The sequence below is a fragment of the Chiroxiphia lanceolata genome, chromosome 6 (assembly GCF_009829145.1).
Source record: "Chiroxiphia lanceolata isolate bChiLan1 chromosome 6, bChiLan1.pri, whole genome shotgun sequence".
NCBI classification, from domain to species: Eukaryota; Metazoa; Chordata; class Aves; order Passeriformes; family Pipridae; genus Chiroxiphia; species Chiroxiphia lanceolata.
In genome coordinates, this window is record NC_045642.1 from 24,437,912 (window position 1) to 24,461,719 (window position 23,808).

General features: G+C 43.8%; 1 protein-coding gene across 3 annotated transcripts; it reads right to left on the reverse strand.

Annotated features, from left to right (window-relative positions):
- Positions 1–1,711: 1,711 nt before the first annotated feature.
- Positions 1,712–23,094, reverse strand: SLC39A13 (solute carrier family 39 member 13). 3 transcript variants are annotated; one of them, XM_032690036.1, is made up of 11 exons: positions 23,037–23,077; positions 17,770–17,879; positions 16,388–16,570; positions 15,698–15,811; positions 13,884–14,005; positions 12,514–12,657; positions 7,192–7,281; positions 6,566–6,616; positions 6,193–6,325; positions 5,961–6,060; positions 1,712–4,447 (listed from the first exon to the last, which is right to left on the reverse strand). In XM_032690036.1, exons 3-11 carry the CDS (start codon positions 16,536–16,538, stop codon positions 4,372–4,374), a joined length of 981 nt encoding a protein of 326 aa, XP_032545927.1. In that variant the 5' UTR covers positions 16,539–16,570; positions 17,770–17,879; positions 23,037–23,077; the 3' UTR covers positions 1,712–4,371. The 3 variants fall into 3 exon arrangements, with proteins under 3 accessions (XP_032545927.1, XP_032545924.1, XP_032545925.1); XM_032690033.1 differs by having other exon boundaries at positions 16,271–16,570; positions 23,037–23,075; XM_032690034.1 differs by lacking the exon at positions 17,770–17,879 and having other exon boundaries at positions 16,271–16,570; positions 23,037–23,094.
- Positions 23,095–23,808: the final 714 nt, after the last annotated feature.

A 23,808-nucleotide genomic window follows, 5' to 3' on the forward strand; every position in this document is an offset into this window, starting at 1 on the left:
ACCCCTCATTAGCGGTTAATGGAAAATAAGGCCTGAAAAGCTGAAAAACGTCAATTTATTTTATGCAATGAGAAGCAGGCTAAATCCACTCCATTAGTTAAATGCAGCATTTCCAGGGGCACAAAATCCCTTCTGATCACGCTTGTATGGGACTTGTTCCTTCAGCTCCAGCACTATCACTCAGATGCTAAAGGCAGTTGTTAGGCCATTGTCTTGTCAATTCTGGCCCCAGATAAAATGATCTACTGATATGTCAAAATTAAAAATTTATTGCCCAGTTTTGAAATTCTTAGTTTTGTTTGTTAGAAGTACTTTAAATTGTTTCCCAAGATCTCCTACAGATCAACTGTAAGAGATTCAGATCCTTCCCCCCACCCCGCCTTGTCACGTCTTGATCTCTCATCCACACTCAAACACCCTTCCCAGCACTTCTCCCGCAACGCTGCCCAGAACAGCACACTGCTTATCTCCTCAGAGCACTATGCCTGGTGGAAACATGCAGCAGTCACAGCTAAAGCTTGCTTTAACCACATTTCAGCATGATCCTCTTCTGCAGTTTGCACTGGACAGATGGGATTACCATCCATGCAGCTGCACATTAGTGCCTTCAAGGCAGACAAGTTGAAAGGGCTGCTGTCAAAAGAATTTTCTTACACACACCAGCTAAATTAAATCTTCCACATGAAGAGTGAAAAATAATTTTCAAATACAATCACTGCTCTAGATAACATGAAAAAAATCCTTCAATTGTAATAGCTCTTTCCTTTTGGAAAGATCCAAATATTCACATTTCCTAAATCTGCAATCCTATTATGTCACCCTACCCTCTACATCAGCGCCTGAAGCTAGAGTTTTAGAAGACAGGGGCCTCAGAAAAACCATCACCTTAGAAAGTTCCCATGTATGAGCCTCCTTCCAATTATTCTCCCTTCTGTGCTATGCAATTAGTACCAGCACAGACAGAGTGCAGCGTGGTAAATCCAGGGACAGATTCCAAAACGTAGGTTTCTGGTGAAGTCCACAGACCGTGAAATCACACCCTTGATCACCTACCTGCCTTCATCTTCTTCTAGCTCTTGGGCTATGGTTTTCCATCTTCTTACAAAACACTTACAGAACTGAGAGTCATGTACCATTATTTGTAGGCAGAAAATCTTCCAAATGAAGGGTGGGATAAGACATGCACTGAACCCATATTTTTGAAGGGTAGAGAAATTCCTATTAGTCCTTTCTGGGCAATTCTGACACATAATGTTTGATAAGTGCACCTTTGTTCTACATGGCAGATAACCAGCTTAGTGTTAAGTGAGTTTTTTGATAAAAAAAAACCCTGATCACAACAAAGTATAGTTGCAGAACTCTCTGGACAATCAGTTACCATGCAAGCTTTCCCTTGAAAGAGGAGAAACTTATTTGGTGATGCTTTTCAAGGAACCCAGACCGGCAGTCAAAAATTATGATTGGATCACACTGCTCCTGGATGACAGTTCCTTGGCATCAGGAAGAAGAAACCGGATTAGAACCTTCTTTTTCAATTGTGAATGTCTGACAGCAAGACAGAGCCCAGACTTCTCTAGCCTAACCCAGAGATATGGCTCTGTAATTCAAATGAAATCTGAATTGAATTTTAAATTCAAAGAAAAGTAGTAGCTTCCAAAAAACCCAAAACAAAAGAAGCAAACAAACAAAAAAACCCCAACAACATAAACCAACATGGAAAACCATTTATTTCATCTCTATTGTCTCCATGAAGAGCAGATCAATACAGATGAAGTGGGAAATGAATAAGAGCAGCTGAAAAAATAGAGCTAGAAAATACAATTCTCTCTGTATTTCCAAAAGTGACAAATGTGGTGGAGTGATGCTCCATTTCCTCCCAAGGCTCTCCATCCTCAGCTCCAGGGCTGACATAGAAAACTATCAAGCCCCTCCCTCCCACAAGCCCCATGCTACCTCCTACCAGGGTATCTTCCAACAACCACAGACTATCCAGGCCTATGGTAGCAGCCAACAAAAACAGCTCTGAAATTCTTTCTTCAGTGTCATCCACTTTGCATTCCTGAACACTGAGTACAAAATCCTGACTGTGGTTTTCAGTCTTGGCAAGGCTCAGTGCTGATGCAACAACGCCAACTCATGGGCACTCACCTGGCAGTGCCTCAACTTAAATGCCAGCCTTATTTTAGGAAAGAAATCTTAAGAAACAGCAGGCACATTTTTCTGTGCAAACCTGCTTCCTCCAGAGCCCCATTACAGGGTCCACTTAGCTGCAGTCCCTGGGCAGGGGGAACCCCCAAAGCCAGAATTAGAGGGTTAGCATACCCAGCCAGTCCCTGTAGACTAATTGGATTAATCATCCTTCTAGGAAAATGGGAAGCAGATGCTACCTTCAGACAACTGAATGATAGAGTAGTTGGCATAGGAAGGCAACTTTGTAAAGAGGAATAAAACAATTGCTCTAAGCCTCCCTCATTGTTGCAGTGAAATTAGTTACTGCTGTAAGTCCAGGGTAAGGAAAGCTGAAAAAATTTCAGGCAGCAGTTCCTGGGCAGATAGAACTGCAAGCATGAGCTTTCCAGCACTTGCTGAAAAGTAGGACAGGAGCTGTCATAAAAAAGAACTGTGTCAACAGTTGGGGAATCTCTCAGGAAAGTAAATGCTTCTGCTGTCAGCAGCATACCTGCCTCGCTGCTCTGACCCGAATCGCCCTCTGAAGGCATAAGCCCTCTTGATAAGGCCTTGTGCAGGTTGGAGAGCTGTACTGATTTACAAAAGCTGTTTAAAGACAGAGCTAAGTTGGTGCAATTGACATTGGGGCACCTGTTCTGTGCCCGGTGACTCCACCAGTTCAATTAGACCTGTTTTTAAACAAATTTAAGCAAAGCAAGGATAAGCTCTGCAGAAGAGATGATCCAGTAATTGTGCACATCTCTGTGGCAATAAAATATGCCTATGGAATTATGGCCTGGTCAGCCTTGTGAGCTGGGATGCAGGAAAGCACTAGAAATTGTATTTATTTTTATTGATCTCAAATTGCCAAAAATTTTATCCCAAGCATCACAAAACAGAAAACTCTTCTTAAAGCATACCTATCGTGACCCTTTCATATCCCTTTCTCTCCTTACCTAGCACACAACTTTTCTATAAAAATATTTTTTAAATATTTTCACCAGCAGTTTCAGCTTTCCCATTTAAGATCTGTCAGTATTATTCCTTATCCATTCATCCCCAACAGATGAACATCACTGTGAGGTAAGAAGCCCAGAAACAGGCTACCATCTATGCTTTTGGTTATAGCATGCTCTTAAATAGTCTACACTGAACAGAGGAAAAGTTAACCAGGAGTTATCAGTTGCTGGCCAGGCTGTAGTGTTCAGCTACCTCTGCTGTAACAGTCTAGGGGTGCTATAGCATGTCAGGCAGGGCTAACATGCTACACCTCAAGAAAACTCTGAAATATGGTGTGGGGCAGATGGTAGGTGACTCAGGTCTCAAGAGCAAGCTCAGAGCTGTGTTCAACTAATGGTTATGAGGAGAGGGAGCTCAGTCACAGCAGCTACATGTCTTTCCTTCTAGATGTAGGTGAGCTATGGCAATAGAAGAAACATTTACTAATCATTTATCAGATAAACAGGCTGTGCTGGCTTTTGGAGTGGTTAGGGCTGAGGCAAGTAATCTCCAGGCTGAGTCATTTAATTATAGTGACCTATCCTAAAGTGCCTCAAGCTTTTGGCTCAATTTCAACATAAACAAATACAAAATAGACCAAAAGAGCTGGACTGCTGAGGCTAATACTACCCTTTAGGAACAAGCAATGTCAATAAAAAGCCGGAGACCAAGCTGGAAAGGGTCTTTTCCCCTCTATCTCATAGCACCATCAACTTCTCATGGGCAGGGAGTTCTGGCTAAAGCTGTCAGTTTGTTGTTGCTTTGTAATCCCTGTTCTGCCTCCAGCCATTAGAGTGGTAGGAAAAGTCCTTAGTCTTCATCAGCTACAGGAATCGCCTCTGTTGTTTTCACACAAGAGCTTGGGAGGTGCAGTTCCATCAGAACGAACTGAATGAAATATCATTCATTCATAGTGGAGCAGTTGTTCAGTTCATTTCTCCCCAGTGTATCTTTTGCTCCATAAAACCCAACCAATCAGAAAAAATAACAGAAGCCCTGATGTGTGGATTTTAGCAGAACAGGAATAGGAGAGCCAGGGAATGAAGTCCTGCACACCCAGACCTCTTTCTCACCTGCTTCTCATACTAGCAGCCAGATCTGCACGCACACACATAAGAAATAACATTAGTGTTCCTTATTGCTTTGTAACAGCTCAGAGTCACTGTGGTGGCTCTGGGAGGCATCATGAGGTCTGCGCAGAGGTCACTCAGTTGTGAGCGCAAGTAGCACCATGACTATAATGCCTGTACACAGGAGCAGAATTTGCTGCAGGGAGTTCCTGGGAAAGAAACAGCAAAATTAGGAGGAGCCATAGACCAATTCCCATAGGCAACAGCAGAGAGACTCTCAAATCATTTGTTGTTTGCCCTTCACTCTTTCAAGTCTATCGCATGGAGAACATAACAGCTGTATGAAGTCACTAACACAGCTGAGAAGACTCTTTCCCAGCACCCCAAGCAAAGATGTTGTCTATAAACTGACATGTACTTGTTCCACTCAGCTGCAAGGCCCAACTCCAGGTTTCAAAATCAACTTAAGCTGATTCAGTCTTGTAGCTTCAGGTATATATTCCTGTCCTCTCACTCACAAGGGAACCAACACTTCTGCATCATGTTCATAGGCACTTTAGGGATCTCATCCAGCTAACAACCATAGTTACAAAAAGGAAAAAAAAAAAGCAAGATGATGAATTTGGCCATTCTTTTAACACTATCTCAGGTTTATGCTGGATTGAAGTGACTGTATACCTCCCACCTCTGCATACTCTGGCAACAACCTCTGCCAGCACAAGAGGTTACCAACCCAGAAGCAAACTCCCAAATTAGTCATTAACATTTCTCCACCAGAAGTTCCTGCCTCCTCAGGGGGAGCGGAACTGTTTTTTTTGAGGAATGTTTCAGTCAAAATTAACTAGGTGAGCCAAGGCATCTTATTTAAACCACTTAAGTTGCCTGTCTCATTACAACTGAAATAGAGGGGAACATTCAAGGGCAGCTCTGCCAGCAGATCTGAGAGGGCCTTTACTGCAGTACAGCTGGATTTGGAGCTGCTACAGCTTTAATTAGACTGCAAGAAACTAGAATAATACACGGCAGGAGGCCAAATATACTGGAATATATACACCAGTGCAGAAGAGAGATGACTGAGGTGGGATACAATGACAGACTACGAAATGTTGAATGATAAAGAGAAGAAAACTATTATTTTCTACTGACACAGCACCACGGTGGCATCTAATAAAAAAAAAAATCAATAAGCAAGAGCGTAAGAACCAAATAATAAGTATCACTTAACACAGCACTGTAAAGCTATGCAAACTTTCTGCCAAAGGGAGATTGCAGAAGCCTGAACTAATGGATAAGGTCAAAAAGGAATGAGAGAAGCATGGGAAGGATAGATTCACATGTGGTTACAGACATACACACCTCTATGGGACCCTGGTTCAGACAGTCCCTAAAGCAGTACGCGCAAGAAGCTGAAAAGACAGACAGGGCAGCAGCTGTCCTAACTGGACATGTTTCTGAGGAACTTGCTCTAGCTGGTCATGCTACATACTGTGCTAGCACAATATTTTGGGACTGACCCAGTTAAAGTTTCTTGTGTTTTAGAGGGTCTTTGTAGTCCCATAAGCACAACAGTCCCATAGCACAGCAGTCTATTTTGATTCCAGCCTTGCCCATGGGATTTGAAAAGCCAGCATTCACATGCTTCCAGAACAGGCACAGGGGAGGGTTATATCCCTGCTCCCTGGCAGCAAGAATTGCTGCAGCAGAACAGGATGGAGCACTTACCAAGGATTCTTTTCCTCCAGGAGATCAGGCACAACATTTACCAGGGCAATATACAGAAATCCTCCAGAAGTGAAAGGGAGGATCCAGGCTACTGTTTCGCCTGCACAAATACAGGAAGCTTTTGTTATTACTGAGACAGAGCCATGGGAGACAACACGGAAAGAAAAGAAGATACACACGTGGGGACGACAAGCACTCCTTTCCCCACTCCAGAGGTCACAGGGAGCCTTACCTGCTCCTTTTGGTGACTGAGCACATATTGCAAAGCAGGCTCCTAGAATTCCCCCCAGAGCTGTGGAAAGCTGCATTTTGGCTGCACTCCAGCGGTCAAAGCCAGCCCGAAGTAAGATTGCAAAGTCTCCAACCTAAGAAAACCAAGAGTTGACAGTTAATAAATAAGAATATTAAATTCTCAGTCACAAAGGCTGTTGCATTCACAGCAAGACCAGTGCTTCAAGACTGCTTCTGCTTTTCCATGTTGTCAGTTTCCCAGAGGGAGCAGCTTTCAAAAGGACAAGAAAATACGAACCAGACCCAGGCCTCCTCTTAGTAGGTGAAGCACCTTGTAATTCCCCTCACAATGGCAGGATCCAAAGCCCTCTCACCTCATGTGGGATTTCGTGCAGGAGAATGGCCACTGTGGTTAGGAACCCAACCTGCAGCAGAGAGAAGGTGATTAGGAAACTGATATCAGAGTATTCTTGGATTCATCCAAGGTCCCATACAGGGAACCCATGCACCATCAGGTCCCATACACTTACAGGGATCAAGCTGTAACAGCAGATCCTACACCAGTTCAGGGTTGACTGGGAGTTTATCATTCTCACAGTCATGGTCCTCCAGCTCAGGGCACTGGGAACCCGATAGCCCATCATCAGTGTTGAAAACCGAAGTAAAAAAAGCATTAAACATCTCTTCCTTGTCTATGTCCCTGTCTCTGAAGTGACCATCCTCATCATATAAGGGGTCAATGCTATTTCTGGCCTGGCTTTTGAGTAGATGAGCTAATCCTTCCCCCAGTGCCAGTCCAAATGACTAACATGTCCGAGGCTTGAAGAAGCTCTGCATCAGAGGATCAGGATAGAGTTGGTTTTTACTGTAGTCTGCATTTTCTCAGAAAACTCCATAAAATAGGAGGGAACTCCTTACATCTTTGGATGTTCTGCATGTTGCATCACACTTGAAACAAGACCTCTCCAGTTCAGTACACAGCTGGGCACAGAAACCTTACCTTTCTGCTAACCAGGAAGCTGGCTGCTACTGCCAGGCCATGTGTGAAGTTATCAATGGTGTTGGCCAGTAGATTGAGGTATCCACTAATCTGCAAAGAGAAGGCAGAGCCCCTGATAAAGGCAGAGACGTAAGAAGATAAAAGAAAGCACATGGCTTAGACACAGGTTATGCAGTCACAATCAGGTGGGAAACATCAGAACATGGCACTTCTACTGAAGGTCTTAAACTGTCAGTGCCTGAGTACAAATTAAATGTAATTTTTGGTTTTAGAGTAAACTAAGTTTTAGGGTAGGCAAGTATTGTCTGAGATTAGAATAATTACCTTGTGCAAATGACAAAGACCTCTAGATATAGAAAAAGAGAAAGGAAAAAGAAGAAAGCCAAAAATGCAAGAATATATTTAATTCTAAGTTGAACCAATTTTAGGTAACACTGACTACTTTACACAGGTAACTGGCTTCAAATATGGCCTGATCTTGTTTTAAAGCCATGTACTTTAATATCCAACTGTTAAATATCTCCTCCTCAAAAGCTGGCAAGAACAATGCAACAGAAAAATGCTGCTGAAACTGCTTTTTATAACGAAATAAATCTTCAAACATTGTACCAAAAAAGCTTGTGGGTTTGCTTTCCCTTAACAAAGAATAACAAGAGTGATGACAGTCACCAAAAAGCCACCTACTAGAAGGCTGGATAGCATGTATATGTATTTGCATATAAACACATTTCTTAAAATTATAAGCATAAAGCAGCTTCCTTTCTCACAAGTCCATCTCCATGTTAGACTTCCCCATCATTCTAACCATGGTCACCTCAAGAAATATTCTAAGTATTAAAAGGTGGTTTATGAGGGTACCACCCCAGCTCTTTAGCTCACATGTTTTTCGGTTTTCTTCCATCATATATGACTTAAACTACTGTGTGTGGGTCCTGAGATACCACAGTTCACTATATGGCACAGCAGTTTAAATTATTATCAAACCAGGTGCTAGCCAATATACCAGGCTGTCCCTGGACAAGAACTCCAAATATAGGGTAGTATCCAGTGAGTGGAGAGACTATCTAGAAACTGTGAGGCATTAACTTCTTACTTCACCATAGCATCAAATGCCAAAGTTCAGCTGGAAAAGCACAAGTGGGGATGGATTTAATTAGCTCTTTTTGGTCTTCTGCTCTTCCCTGTTTTTATCAATTCTGCTTGGTGCATCTCTTCTTCCTGTCTTCTATATACCACGGCTCAGGTGGGGCTTTCTGTCAAACTTCTCTCTCCAGATCACCACCTTTCTGCAGGGCACTTTTACTTCACAATCTTGGGCCTTTACAGGCTCTAAATTTTTAAAAGTGCATTGATGATTAAATATGACAATAAGGGATTAAGCAAAGCCTAGCTAAGCTCAGTTTTAAGTAATAATCAAAGTAGCATCTCCACAATAGATGCAAAAGAAGTCTCTGCATGCTTTTGTAAAAAAAGAAACAAATAGATGCATGAAGGCAGGCCCAAGAATACAGCAGTTTTACTTCTCATTCTTCATACTCTGGGTCCTAGACAGTCAAATATGACTATCTAAAATTCTCCTTTTCATGTTGTTTTTTTATGTGACTGCATTTTCCCCACAGGATAATAATAATTCTTCACAGAAGTTTTACACAAAAATGCTTTCCCATAGCACCATATAGGGAAAAAATAGACTTCATGATTAAAACATTATGACTTTTTCTTGTCAGTGGCTTGGGCAAAAGCTGTCACTGAAAGAAGCAAAGCCTTGGAGTGCTCAGAAATAAATTGGGTTGATTTGACAGTTATGAGTCTCTGACATTTACATTCTGTGAATCCCTAATAGGATGTTCTTGTTGCTCATAAAGAGCATAGCCAGATGAAGTGTTTATGTTCATGCTTCAGAATTTATGTCACTGTGTAATAAAACATACTTCCTCAAATCAGCAAGGACCCCATGTACCACAGGGAAAAAGAAAGCATAAGCAAGGCAAAAGTACTCTACAGCGTTTTTACTTGTTGAGAATATAAAGGCTGCAATGCAGGACAGAACTGATCTATGTTTGTGTGCAAAGGAAACCTCCCACCTGCAGTTTTCAAGATAGGACAAATTATAGCAGCAGCTAAAAAGCAGAAGTTCTAATATATATGCGAACAATAGTCAACTGTTTACAGCTTCCTAACCATTAAGCCCTGATGGGTGACTTTGTTTAAATAGTACCTTTCCCCTTTTGTTTGCTGAAAAAATGGGGGTTTCTGAGTGAACAGCAGAACCAAAGAAGTCTGTCTTGCTATGGATTTCACCCTTTTCTTTGCAAGCACCTACTTTGTTCATTTCCAGCATCACTGTTTCCCTGCACACCCCTTCACCACCCTGCACTGCATGACAGCCACCTCCCCACCAGGTAAGGGTAGTGAGACTTACCCGGTAAGCTACCAACCAGGTGGACCTGTCGAGCAGCACACAGCAGCTAAGTTCTGACAGTGTTTTATAATAAGGCATTAGTTTGCATTCCTCCTCTACTGCCATGCTGATTTTTATGGAACTTGCAGAAATTGGATCACCTTCAAGACTTCTATCCTCTCTTGAACTCAAGAAAAATTAATTATGGGTTCAAAAGTTATTGAAAATGAAGGGCAGAACAGATGGACAGACAGATGGAATGACTGCTTATGTTGTTGCCTAAGGAAACGGGCTAACAACGCAGGAGGATCTTGGTAGTTTTGGTAATTTCCACCCTACCAGGAAATCTATTATTCAGATCATATGCTCAAAATGTAGAATGTTAAAACTACACGCATTAAGTCATTAGCTATTTCATGCATATCGACAACAGTCTATAAGAGCAAACAGATGTGTTAGGATTTTAAAGCTAGAAGGGCTCTCCAGGGTTGTCTAAACCTTCTACATAACACAACTGAAAGAATCTCATCAATTTCTGCACGAAGTCCATTGTTTGTTAAGCTATAATGTACTTCATAGAGAGCATCTTAAATCACAGTTTAAAGCCAAGTGACAAAGAATCTGCTGTCTCTAAGGTAAGCTAGTCCATTGGCTAGTTACCCTCAGTTACAGAGTTGTCTCTAACTTCTAGTCTGTTACTGTTTGCTATAGCCTTAACTATGCAAATTTAGTCATGTCTCTTACATGGGTATTTGTAAACTTTAAGTTATCCTTGATCTGTCACGACGACAGAGCTAACCTAAAGGAAACCACTTATCATGTACTGCAAACTTAAAATATTTATTTCATCTCTTTCCTGACTCTTTTACAAATTATCAGTAACATTTTGGATATTTGGAATAACACTACTGGAAAAAGTCATATAGCTGTTTCATTATTGCTGTACAGAAAGAGGGACTGTCCCCTCTTCTCTTACATACTATTTCCAACTCACCCATCCTCCTGGCTGTAGCATCATAAGGGAAGAATGTGTTCAAACAATTTCCTACTGTAATTCTCATACCTTTTTCCACTGCATTGACTTCCTAGAAACTATCCCTATCTTGTAAATATGATCTGAGTTCTTTCTCTGATCTATTCCTTAATATTTGCATGTATCAAAACCTGTTAAAAATGCAGCACTTTTGGTGAAGTTACTCAGTTTAGCTGCTATCACTGACTTCATGCAGTCACAATGTGCCATTTATGTAATATAGTAGTACCTGCAAATGTGAAGACATACTGTTTTTATAAATAATCACTTAAAAAAATCATATCCCACCAGTGAACAGATTTGAGGGGGGCTGCCTTAATCCAGTCTCTATTGATAATATAACTGATTTTTAAATAAATATTAGCAAAGTTGATTTCATGTAGTATTAGTTTTATTAGAATGTGAGAAAAAGTTATATATGTTTGTCCTTACCTTTATCAAAAAATTTTATCACTGAATAAAAGGCAGGAGAAAATGTCTGGCTGCTAAGAATTTATCTTCCATAAGATCATACTAATTAGCATTAATTAGATTATTATTTTTTACATTAGGACCATGTCTTGAGCAATCATATCCTCTATTGGTGTTTCATTTCTACTTGAAATCAGTGGTAGACTAACCATCCTTTAAATCTGTAGTTCCTTATATAAACCTTCCTAAAATAAGGGCACAATGTTTCATAACCCAGTAATATTGATTTCTTCACTACTATCACCTCTAGAAACATCAGTGTGGCACCTTGCAGTATGTGTAGTGTTCTGTAAAAATTACATGAATGTGACGGATATCAAAAATACACAGTGATCTCAGCATAACTTTCATGTTGTGTAGGAAGAGCTATTAAGTTACAGCAAAACAGATTTAAAATAGAAAGACAAAAGAGCCTCTGACTGACCACACATCCAGGTTTGGGCTAGTTCATGCAACCACACTTTCTGTTCATAGTTACTCTCATACAATCTTCCACATTTTTATGGGTTTGCAATCTCAAATTGTAGGTCCTCCTTCACCAAAGTGGTTGTTTACTCTCTCACTTGTAATGTGCACCCAGACAAGGGTTTCCACAGTACAAAGATAGTAACATTAAACTGAAAGCAAAGCCAATGTAAAGGTTATCCACTTCCCAATGATACAGTACTCCTTTTCCTCCTCCACCTCCAATCCTATGAGTTTGCTGATCTCCCTTATTCCAGCACTGCAGGCTGCCTGTCTACATGCCAAGCTGATTCAAGAAGTTAAGATAGGAGAGAAACAGACCTGGGGGTGGGAGGTGGGTGTGTAGGTGCAGAAAAAGTCTGTTTAGCTCCCTGAATAGGCTCACTGTGGGGTCAGATGAGACCAGTGCAAAGGAAGTGATGGGAAACACAGTTTTGGAGACAGAAGTGGACAAGAAGTCCTTTTTGGCAGCAGATAAACTGATAATCTGAGAAACTGAACTTCTAAGTTCTATAGTGGATAGCTTCAACACACTTCCAAAAGGTGTCAAAACACTTCCAAAAGGTGCCTTAAAAGGAAAAGTGCAGCTCAAAATTGGTACAATGCAGGCACTAGAGAACAGAGAAATCATGGTACAAAAAATTAAGCAAATAAAGATATACTGACTAGAAAAAATAGAGAAACAAAAGGTGGAATTCTGTATTTTGGTATCAGAATTCAGACAAAACACACATCAGACTTATGCCTTCATAATATTGACTTTGCCTCTTCTGCATAAGCTACAGTGTAGATTTTCTCCAAGTCCGCTGTTTCCTCCCTGCTGTGACCAGGACAGACACTTTGATAGAGCAAAATCAAGCACAACTCGAACATCAAGTTTTCCACTCAGGCACAGTTCTTTCCACAGACAATTCCTGACTAAGATGTGAAGGTGAGTTTATGGGTTTCTTACCTTGATTCTGTTGTTTCTTGTACAAGACTGGAGAGAGGAGCCATTACACTGAGCTCGTGCTTTTTGGGATTGGCCTGCCACCTTTGGCAAGGAACAGCCACTTCCATTGGAAATCTTTCCAGCTGGTGCTTTGGAATCATAGTCCTAAATTAGGGGAAAAAAACTTGTCACTCACTTTTTTTCAGTGATGAATGAGCATGAATCAGGATTAGAAATCCAGTCTTTACCCTTAATCCCTTTGTCCTTACAATGTAAATCAACAGCTTTGGCACACCAGTTTAATAACAACTGCTAGAAATGAGACAGATTCAGAGAGCATTGTGACATCAGCACTGTAAGACAAGAGCAAAGACGTCCTAGTCCTTAAGACTAGTAGAAAGAGAGAGGAACTGGAGTCATGCCCCCTTGGCATGAGCCAAGTTCCTCTAGAAGGACAAGGGACTGAGCCTGCCAATCCTGCTAGCAGCTGCTGCCCACAGAAATATAACTCAACTCGACAGGAAGTGGGGGAAAAAGAGTCTTGCTCTCCCCAGTCCATCACAATAACTAAGCCTACAGAATTATTCTATAGCTGGGATCATTATCTTCCAAACAACAAGATATTTATTTAAGACTTCAGCCTCTCTCTAAATGAGAAGGTGAAGTTCCTTTCAGGCTTTGAAGTCGCAACAATGAGTGAAAGTTAACAGCTACTTGCTCTTATGTAGCGCCTGACCTGCAGTTTCACCTCTCAAAAGTCACAGCAAGGACTGAACAATCTATAGGAGCTGCAACTAGGAGTTGTCCTTATGTCTGAAGACTAGCTCCTCTCCTCTATCTTGGAATTACCTTCTGGTACCTCTGTCTATATTGCCCCTTTGCAGCTGGGTGACTTCTCTGAACTTAGTGTTACCTGGCCACCCATAAACCCCTTCTACCACACAAAGTTACCCAAACATCTGGTCCAGGCCATAACCAAGGAGAAACACCTTCAAGAAGGCTGGTCTTTGTCCTGACTGAGGACCCGGAAAGGGAATGAGTCACGATGGGGTCAGTGGAACATGCATCAGCAAGCTGTCATCCCTCAAAGGTAACTTGAGCAAAAGTCTCATTTGCAGAGTGCTCCAGCTCCCAGTCCCCATAAAAGAGCACCTCTCTTTTACACATACCACATAAAGAACAAAAGTCAAAACCACAAAACAAAAGCCTAGAGATGAAACCTTCTTCTAAGAGACCAGTGTCAAAGAAGTGACAAAAAGCTCCAAAAGAGCAATGACAAGGTACTCACAGCTCCAGGATCATTTGCTGAGCCTGTCAGATAAGGTAGATGAGGTGTTTAGTACAGAGCTTCAAATATAAGAGCCTTCTCTCCCCTCGGGCTGCTAACTTACCACACCAGGGTAGTCCTTCTCTTCTTTCTCTAGGAAGATCTTCTCTAGTACCAGGAAGGTCAGGAAACCAGTGATGACCCAGAGACCCAGAAGCTTCTGCTGCTGAAAGCTCTGCTCTTCTCCTGAAGGACAAGAGAGAAATCTTCATGTCTCTATTAAGTACATAGTTTTTCACATATGAACTCACCACACCCCTTACAGCGCAACCAGCAGTTCCAAGTCAAAACAAGAAATGACTATGGAAAGACTCCCTCCAAGGTAAGAGGAGCAAACACATCTCAAAGCAGATTAGTTTAACTTGCTCATTCTTGATCTAACAGATATCCTCATTTCAGGTCACTCAGAGTGAGAGCTACCACCCCGTTTTCTTCAATAGCACAACCCAAAATATTTCCTGACAACACTGTGAATTTCCCTGGGGTCCAGAGGCAAGTGAAGATTACATCAACAAAAATCCAGCAGCTATATCTACTGAGCAGCAAGCTCTGACATGAAATCTGCTGTTAGTGGAGCTACACACTCACCTTCCCCTTTCTGCCACACCTAGGTAAGTTATTAAGCCCAAAGCTATAAACTTCCTTTTCAATTAGAGCCAAGCTTGTGAGATAATAATCCATTCAGTCTGGCTGCAGAAATGGAGATTGCATTGCAATGGAAGAAGAGAATGACTCTGTAACAAGGGTCAAGGAAACCTTTATGCTTCAGGACAGTCTGGCAGAAGCAAGCAAACTAGAGTAGGAAGACAGAGTAATTTGGGAACCACTGTAGAAAGGGGTAAAAAAAGGAGAGCTGGTTCTGCCTATGGTGCTAGAGCTGTGACAAAGAAGACTAAAGGCCCAGCACATTTGAAATCCTAGGACATAGGTGCAAGAGAGTCTGGGAAACCCAGGGCATCTTCTTTCCTCTGTCATATTCTTTCCCCTCTCATTTTCTTTCCCCTGTTTTCAGCAGGGAAATGATTTACTGGTTTCTCAACAGGTGGGATGCAGCAACACTTGCCTTCTATGCCATCAGTTTTCTGAAGCAGAGAGACACAACCATTATTGGTTTCGACAACCCTGGCTATCTGAGGGATGAAGGAGTTACACTGATATCACAAATTCTATACCAACTCAGACAGTGTTTCATTTGCTGGCGAACACAGGTTTCTGTGACCTGTATTTCCTTTCCCGTCCCCCCACACCTCACTCTCCATTCTTAATTATGGCTCTATGGACAATTTTCCATGATTTCTCCTTGAGCGAAGATTGCGAGGGCAACACATATGAGCTCCCATAAATCCAAGTACCCAACAGAGAGGCCCCAGTTAGTGCCAAGAAAAAGGCTCTAGGATGAACATTGTTATAGGGACAGATTTATAAAAAAGATGCACCTGATCCCCAACTGAGATGGTGCACAAGTTCATATACCAGACCACATACACATTCATAACCTCTCATCAGGTTAAAGAAGCATTCCCTTTCCTTACAGAAAGGACAAAGGAAAATCAACAGAGACTTACAGGAATCCAAGGAAAGATAGGAGAATTTGATAGACAAGAAAACCAATGCAAGTTACTAAACATAAAGTACTCTAATCTCAAAGTCTCTGGAGGACTGCAGAGTACAAAGACAAAGTACTACATGTGTGTTTATTGTTCTTACATCCTTCCCTAGGCATGTGCTTTTATATACTGTTTGAAAGAGAATACCAGCTTAGACCAGTTTTTGGGCTGACCCAGACTGGCTGGTCTTGTGCTTTCAAGATGGAACAGACTCAAAAAATGTAGCAGTAGGCATTGCATGGGCTGCTTCCAGGCATAAAGGCTTTCATACCTGTCGTTGCAGTGCATGTGTAGGCCCAGGCTTCAGGAAGCAGGTGCAGAAATACATTCCCCAGTAATCCACCAATTGCAAAACTCAACAACTGCTTCATACGGTGTGATCCAGCTAAAGAAAAAAAAAGAAAAAAAAAAAAGAAAAAAACCAAACAGACAAACAAACAAAAAAACCCCACACTAATCACAACTCATCCAGGAGCCAAAACATTTCCAGCTGAGATTTTGCACAGAAAAACCTAAATTGGAAGCATCCACAAAGCAAGTTTTCAAAGGAGAGAGCACAAAACAAATGGAGTGCAAGAAAAAGCTCTTGCACCATTTGCCTGGGACAGCAGTGTGTGGGAGGGACCTGGACCAAGCAGGGTAAAAAACAATACTCTTTGTACAAACTCCATCCAGGGCTTACATTTGTCCTATCAGATTCTCAGGTGTGGACTAAAGCACCAAAAACAGACTTTCCACTTTAGAGAACAGTATTTCTGTGACAAAGTCCTGTTCACTACTGTGCTGTTCATTCACTTCCCAGGACTTTTGGCTTCAGAAAGGCCAGTGTGGGTAGCAGGTTTACCTTCTGACTGCAGAGCAGCTCCCGTCTCAAATGGGATCACCAGCAAGGGGAAGACCCCACTCAGCCCCACCATGAATGAACCGATGAGGGAACAGATCCAAGTGTCCAGCCGCTCACTGGTGAAAAGGTTTCCCCAGGACTCTGCCTCCTTCTCACACAGCGAACCAGAACTAGCAGCAACATGACTCTTCGGGACCTGTTGAGCTCCACAGGCCACAATTAGAAACAAGGAGAGTGTCCCATCAAGCAGAAGTTTTTGTTTTGTCATTGCTAAGTGGTCTCAGCCAGGCTGGCCAATCTCTGAAAAGAGAAGGGAGAGCAGTTCTGAGACTGTGCTCATCTCTCCCTCCCATCCTCCCAGAAGAAAGGCCTTGGCCACACCATCCCCCCTTTTCAGTGTCTTAGCACAGGTATGTATACCCGTATACATCTGGACATCTGAAACTCTTCCTGATTTCAACACAGCACTAAAGGACAGAGAGGCTGGTTATCATTGGTGTATGAAACTGCATATGAGACATCTTGTGAAAGCATCTTCCTTCAGGTGGGCTGGACAAGGACTCCAAGTACCCTCATCCTTGCCCTTCAGTGTCCCAAGGCTTCAGAAAAAGGTATTGACCAGAGACGCTATCCAGATAAATCTTTTTTTTGCCATGCAACAGCATCCATGTATAAATTAGGATGCAAGACAGGCAACATAACAGAAGTCTGTAAACTCATGAGTAGTGTAAAGATGGTGAACAGATAGACTATTCACCGTCTCGTCAGACATAAGTACTGACAGCCACCACATGAAGTCAATGAGGGTCAACTTCAAAAGAAACAAATATGACCCTTCATCAGCAAATAACTTGTGTGGTAACACTTCTCCAAAAACAATGAATAATTTTACACGGGTTCATCAAAAGACAGGGCAAGTACTAGAAAGATAAATCTATTGATTGTTAATAGTTAAACAGCTCACATTAGAGTCAAGAAATTCCCTTATGTGAAAGGAGCTAGAGACTGGAAAGATACTTTAAAAATATCACATATATTTGTCCTGGTTTTTTTCTTTCCAAGAAGGATACTGGGTTAGATGGTCTCTTAGTCAAAATCAGCACAGCTGTTAGTAAGAGCTCTGCAGTCACAAGAAAACTGTAGAGAAGAGAGCATGTTAGAAGAGGAAAATAAAGATAATTACACTCTCATTGGCAAACAGGAAAGGAAAGCAAATGATGTAAAGGCTGAAGTACAAATGTTTCTTCAGTTTCCAGAAGAAAAAGTGAAATGTGACAAGCAAAATTAATCTGGAAATGGGAGAAAATAGCACTCTAGGAAAAAATAGCTTAACAAATGTTTGCGAAACAGCTCTTGATTGAGAGGGAATAACAGCATTCACATGAAAGTATGCGAAAAAACAGTTAAAGTAATCTCTGAAGCATTAGGACCATCTTCAAAAATTTACAGGAACAGAGGAAGGCCACAAGAAGGCTGGAGAAGCATCATGCCTCACCTACCTTTTTAAAAGGAAAAAAAAAAGGTGGGAGAAGACTTAAGAAGTTACAGACCAGTAACTTCAATCCTCTGAAGGATTCTTGATCAAATTAAATGATCAGTTTGTAGTTACCTATAAGATAAGAAAGCAATAAAGATACCAAAGCATTAAGTAACAGCCAGACAGAAAGGGACCTGAAATTATCAAGACAAAATTCAGGATGTTGGAGCCAATCCAAGGGCTCACTGCAGATGAAAAAGTGGTGTTGCCCCTTTTCCCCACCCCTTCATGAAGCATCACCTCCCCATGCGCACACCACACTCCATGAGTGAGCAGCGTCAGAACAAACTAGCAGGGAAAACTATTTTTTTAAAGAATCAGCCCTTTGCCAGTTTCAGTCCCTGGATGAAAACACTGCAGGAGGAAGGCACAGCTGCAGTGAGCAATCAAAAAGAAAATTAAGAGACAGGGTCCCATTGGTCCTGGGAAGGAGAACATCAGTCTCCAAGCACAGTGACCATGGATATCAGTAGTGGGGATGCAAGAAGGAATCAATAAAGACACTGTCTTGGTTTGGCAAGCTGTGCAAGAACCACCAAAACTTTTTGTGTAACCTCTCATTTATTTTTTATTTTTTTTTTAACAACAAAAAATAAAATCCCTCAACATAGCAAGTTCAAACCAGCCCAGGACTTCATGGTGTCTTATTGCAGTGTTTTGATCTGGCTGCTAAGGGCAGGGCAGGGGCAGGCACGAGGCCAGGTGTGGAATGAAATAGAAGTGACAATACAGTAAGCCCAATGTGCCACAAAGAAAAAGCATACATTGACTGAGAAATTCATTCTAAGCAAGTGGGTTTATGTTGCTACAAAGTAGGTAAATGTCATCCTGGGACAAATAGTAGTGACACTGTAGGTCTCACACAGGTGAGATATTAGCCAATAGACTGCACCCAGCCCCATGTATTCTTCTTCATGAAATACATGCAAAAATCTACGACATTGCAGTGGAAAGAAACAAAAATTAGAGCATAGAGAGCATGACTTGGAAAAAACAACTGAAGGACCTGGGTGTGTTTAGTCATGGAAAGATAACACTGAAGGGAACAGAACAGCCTGCATACATTAAAAGTCACAAGAAAGGGGGAAAGTGCTAAACTCTTCTTCCACATCAGTTCATACAGTAAACAAGACTCAGCCTGAATATGAAAAAACAAATTTACATAGTGCTAAAGTGGTGATATACTGAAACAGGTTGTCTATGATGCAGAATGTCTAGCATTGGTTGTTGTTTTTATTTTATTTTGAGCAAAAGAAACACCCGATGCAGATGGTATTTTATTGTAAAGATTAGATCCCTCCTCTGAAGTCCCTTCAGCCCTACACCTGTAATTTGATGTAAACTGGAGAGATCCTTGCTCTGCTGACAGGGCCCTATGAAAAGGGGCAGATTTTCAGCTGTAAATCACTATTGGCACAACCACTTCAGAACAACAGGAATGGGGGTTTGGCAGCAAGGGACATTTTCATCTCTCATAGCACTCCATGCACCAACTCAACTCAGACACTGAAGTGAACAGGAACTAAGCTGATGCTTGGAGAGCTAGTAACAACTGCAAGGACAGCCTGATGGGCCAGAGATGCTGCCCTCTGCCCAGCTCCACCACATTGCATACCTGGGACACTGCCAAAACCTCTGGCTCCCTTCATTGCGATTCAGGCTCCCCCCTACAGTTATGCAAACAGACACACAAAACTAGGGTAAAATTATGCCACAGAATCCCCCAAATTTTTCCCTGAAAACAAAACAAACCCAAAAAAAAGACAGGAAGTTCTCAAAATGTTTGCTGTCCCCTAACTGAACAGAGTTTCTTCTGTGCAAAGTAACAATACAGGTTAAAGCCATCAGCTACAGGGGCATCTGTGCAGGTAGGTGATGGGCCTCTTCAAGCAAATTCCATCAGCCACAGTCTTCTCTCTGCTTATTGGCTGCTGCAAAAAACCTGCAGTTTACAGAATTTCCTCCTTTAAAATAGATGGGCACCCCTTCCAACCTGGGAGCAGGCCTGACAGACCTCTTTGTCCTTTTTGACAGGATTAGACGAGGAAAATGACTGAAAACTTTGTGAGGAACACAGTAAAAATAAATCAGGATTTATACAACCATACATATGCCTATGAAGAGGCAATAAATACACAAAAAAACCCCGACCACTCTCTGCAGTTTGGCAATGATGGGAAGCAGCACAAGTCTCTTCTGCAACATCATTGTCACAGCTTTTGAGAACCAATTTCAAAAAGTAATCACTGCAAGTGATCCAACAGGTTGATTTCTTGCATCTCATTCTCCACACTCATATGTGCCCCAAAGGACACCACTTCGACTATGATCAAAATCCTGGAGAGAGGCAGTAGCACACAGGACAAAGAGCATGTCCAGGACTCTGAAAAAGGTCTGCATACTTGGCTTCATGTCCCTCTTCCAGAACAAAAAGGGATCAGATTCCTCCAAAAAGGTATGGTGTTGAACAATAAATGGGCATAAAAGGGTACAAAACTGATTCCTCTAACTCACATTTGTGTCAGCCAACTTTCTGTAGCCAACAGGTCTTTATTCTCCTGTTACTCACTGAGGGAAAACTAGCACATTTCTTTACAGCTGTGCTGCCTGACCACCAAGACTTCCTGACTCAAGAACAACTCCATATCTCATTCAATAAATTCCCGATGTTTATACAACAGCTACGAGAAATTCAGTGTATCACCCAAGACATACCTAAACTGATTTTTGTGCCCAGCTAATTATTTAGAGCATATTGCTTCTTCCTAACACATCATAACCACTTGCTCAAAAAAAAAAAAAAGGCACTTTTTAATCTCTATAGCACCTTTGCTTCTCTGCCTCATTAGTAAAGTCTTTAAATTTAAACTGGTTGCTCCTAAGACAAATATTTAAAGGGATAAAGAGGCACAGTGAAGATGTAGGCCTAGGAGAAAAAACACTCAAGAGGAGGAAAATAATACACTGCCACTACAGTTGCAGAAAGTCTCTACCTACTCCTAATTTTAAACAACAGCATTTGTTTCTGGAACTCAGCTAGAGAACATCTGAGAACATCTCGAGAAATTTCTAGAGAAAACACCTGCAGGTTTTCTCAGAGACATCTGTGGTCACTATAAGGCAGAGGCATAACCAGGTACAGAGAGATGTTTATCAAGAAGGCTGTATCACGTATTTAAGAACGTGCATGGGAGAGAAATAGGCAGTACATTGTTTACTTATCAGCTTTGACAATTGCTCCATTTGGCATCACAGCTCCCAGCCGTGCTGGATCACAACCTGGTCACCATTACCACTGGCAGCACTCTCCAGAGCATGTGTCTGAGTATTCAGGAATCAGCCCCTTCTGAAATGGTCTCAGGACTGAAATAACCATGAGGCTTTCCCAGTTCAGGAAGAACAAACAAATGAGAATCTGTCATTTACACACTCCTGAGCAGGGGCAGAGGGAGGTTGCACACCAAGCCAGCAGACCCATGAGGCTCCCTGGGCCTCACCCTACTTCACCGAGCACCTCTGTAGTTAGCAGTGGCTGGGAACACACAGACAAAACTTAAAATGCCAAGGCAAAAACCTATTGGAAAAGAGAAAATAAAATATTGACACGATGACTATTCCGGCAGGAACCCATCTACTACTCTCCTAGACATTCTGCCTTCTCAGACCATACAGCTTCATCTCTGCCTCAGCGCAATTGCTCGTTGCCACACATTTTAGATGTTGTTCAGGAGGAAGAAATCAGAAAGAAAAGGCTTTTTTACAAGCATTTTCTCTGGAAGCTGGTTGCCTGGCCTTACAGTTGCAACAGAGTACTGCATGGAATGGAAAAAAAGTTAATTTTCCAGGGAGGAAGCATAATTTTCAGCCAAAAAATTCTCCATGAGCCACCTCCCTCCATCGGCCCAGGGGAGAGCTTTGAATACCTCCTGGAGGCCCTTACCTCAGCAGAGGCACAAAAGGTCTCCAGTACTCCCTGAGCACTCCTTTCTCTCTGAGTCACTGCCCATCTTTAGGGAATGCACTGCTCTGGTGGGACCCCTCCCCTCTGCCCCATCGCTCTCATAAAAAACCTCTTTGCACAGAGACTCGCATTTCTGCAAATGACAGCGTTTCGCAGCTAAATGCAGGGGATGCACAGAATTAAGAATAAGTGTAACACAGGTGGGAACAGATTACAGACGCCGGGCAAACCTAAGAGCTGGCAAGGAAGGTAGTTAAAATCGAGTGAACACTACTGGAGTTTGGGAGACAGCGACTCCTTCCCCGTCCTGCATCCTTTCATCCCCAGGATGAAAAGAGGAAAGTTTGCGGACCAGATAATGGCGTTCACTCCCCTCCGGGCTAGGTGGAATCTCTCTCCTCCCAGCCCACTCTCCGTGGCAGCCCGAGGCAGAGGCCAGGCACACCGCCGCCCTCCCGCCCCGTCACCCGGTGCCGCAGCCTTCGCCCGGGCCAGGCTCCGGCACCGCTCTCGCCCGCGGGCCACTAATGCAGCGGGCCCGCTCGTATCGTTGCGTCTCACATCGCGGCGGATGGGACAGACAGCGCGGGTCTTCTATTTGAGGAACGCAGAGCGATGCAAAGTGAGACGTACTTGCCGCGGGGGCAATTGGTAATTAACCCTGCTCACGCATCTCACTGGAGCAGCACATTAGTTGCCCCCCGCCGGGGTCCCTGTGTCACCGTGACCTCGCAGACCCGGCCCCCCCCAGCTCCACGCGTCCCGCGGGGCACCCCCTGCCCGAGACCCTCTCGCGACATTGTCTGCCGGAGGACAGACTTCCAAAACTTTCTCGGCTGCCTCCAGCCCCCGGCACGCCCGCAAAGGCGGGCTGGACCGGGGGGATGCCGGCCCCGGGAGCCCGTGGGCAGCTGGGGCCCTGGGGCGGGTGGCGCGCAGCCCGCGGTCCCGCCGGGCCGGTACACGGCTGCCGGAACCAGCGGCCCGGCCAGGCGCTCCCCGCCACGTCTTCCCAAATTTGCCCCGCGCTCGGCCGGGCCGGGCCCCGCCAGAGCCGAGCTCGGCTCCGCTGCGGACAGCGCTGCCGCCGCCGCTCACCCCGTCCCGTCCCGCCGCCGGCGGCCCCGCTCTCCCCGTCCCGCCGCTGCTGAGCCGCGCTGCCGCGCCCGCCTCCCGCTTTCCCCTCTCGTCCCACAACAGCGGAGCGGAGGCGGCCCAGCGACCCCCGTCCCCTGCCGCGCCGCCCTGGGGCCGCCACCCGCCCTTACCGTGCGCCGCCACCGCCGCCGTGCCCCGGGCCGCCGCTGCCATCCAGCCGCGGCTCGGCGCGGGCCTGCCCCGCCCGGCGGCCCCTCGGCTCCGCCTCCCCCGGCCGGCCACGTCGGTCCCGGCCTCCCCGGCACTAGCGCCGCCGCCCCGCCGGGACCCGCCACCGCCGCGCTCGCGCTTCCGGCCGCCCCCCGGCGGGGCGGGAGTGGGGATCCCGGGGGCGGACACCCGGCGGAGACTGAGTCCTTGGAAATACAGCGAGATGTCCGCACACGTCCCCAGCGCGGGCTGCTGGGGCAGAAACACGCGCGCTGTACGAGACCTGCACTTCTGGAACGTGCTGGCCTGCAGATGTTTGCTTTATTTTTTAATCTCTCTAAATGGATTAATAATTCTTTGGGTTACAGATGCGGAGAGACTAGCACAGTGGAAACCGGTTTTTGAGTAGAATTTCTGTAAGTTGTTAGAACAGAAAGAAGAATGGCAGCCTCCTCTAGGGCTGAACCTAGAAATGCTTTTAGAAGATACAATGACTTTTAAATATACTTGCCTCCTCCTCGTTACAACCTTCGTGATGATACGTATGTAACCCCAGAGCTCCTTAAGCACTGGCGTCCTGACTATTTAGTGGTGGAGAACACCCACGGTTCTTACAGAGATTTGCAGAGGCTGCATGTGCTTAGGAAACTAGGTCGGATGGGAATAAAGATTGACTTTTGTACAAGCCAAGCTAGTTTGGATCTATATTGTTTCCAACATAGACACTTTCCA

Coding starts and splice junctions, on each gene's coding strand:
- SLC39A13 (XM_032690034.1), bottom strand. CDS start 16,538: ATGACAAAACAAAAACTTCTGCTTGATGGGACACTCTCCTTGTTTCTA. Junction 7,282..12,513: donor CAAGAAACAACAGAATCAAG/GTAAGAAACCCA, acceptor TTCTCTTTGCAG/ATTAGTGGATACCTCAATCT. Junction 6,617..7,191: donor GCTTCCTGGTTAGCAGAAAG/GTAAGGTTTCTG, acceptor TCTCTGCTGCAG/GTTGGGTTCCTAACCACAGT.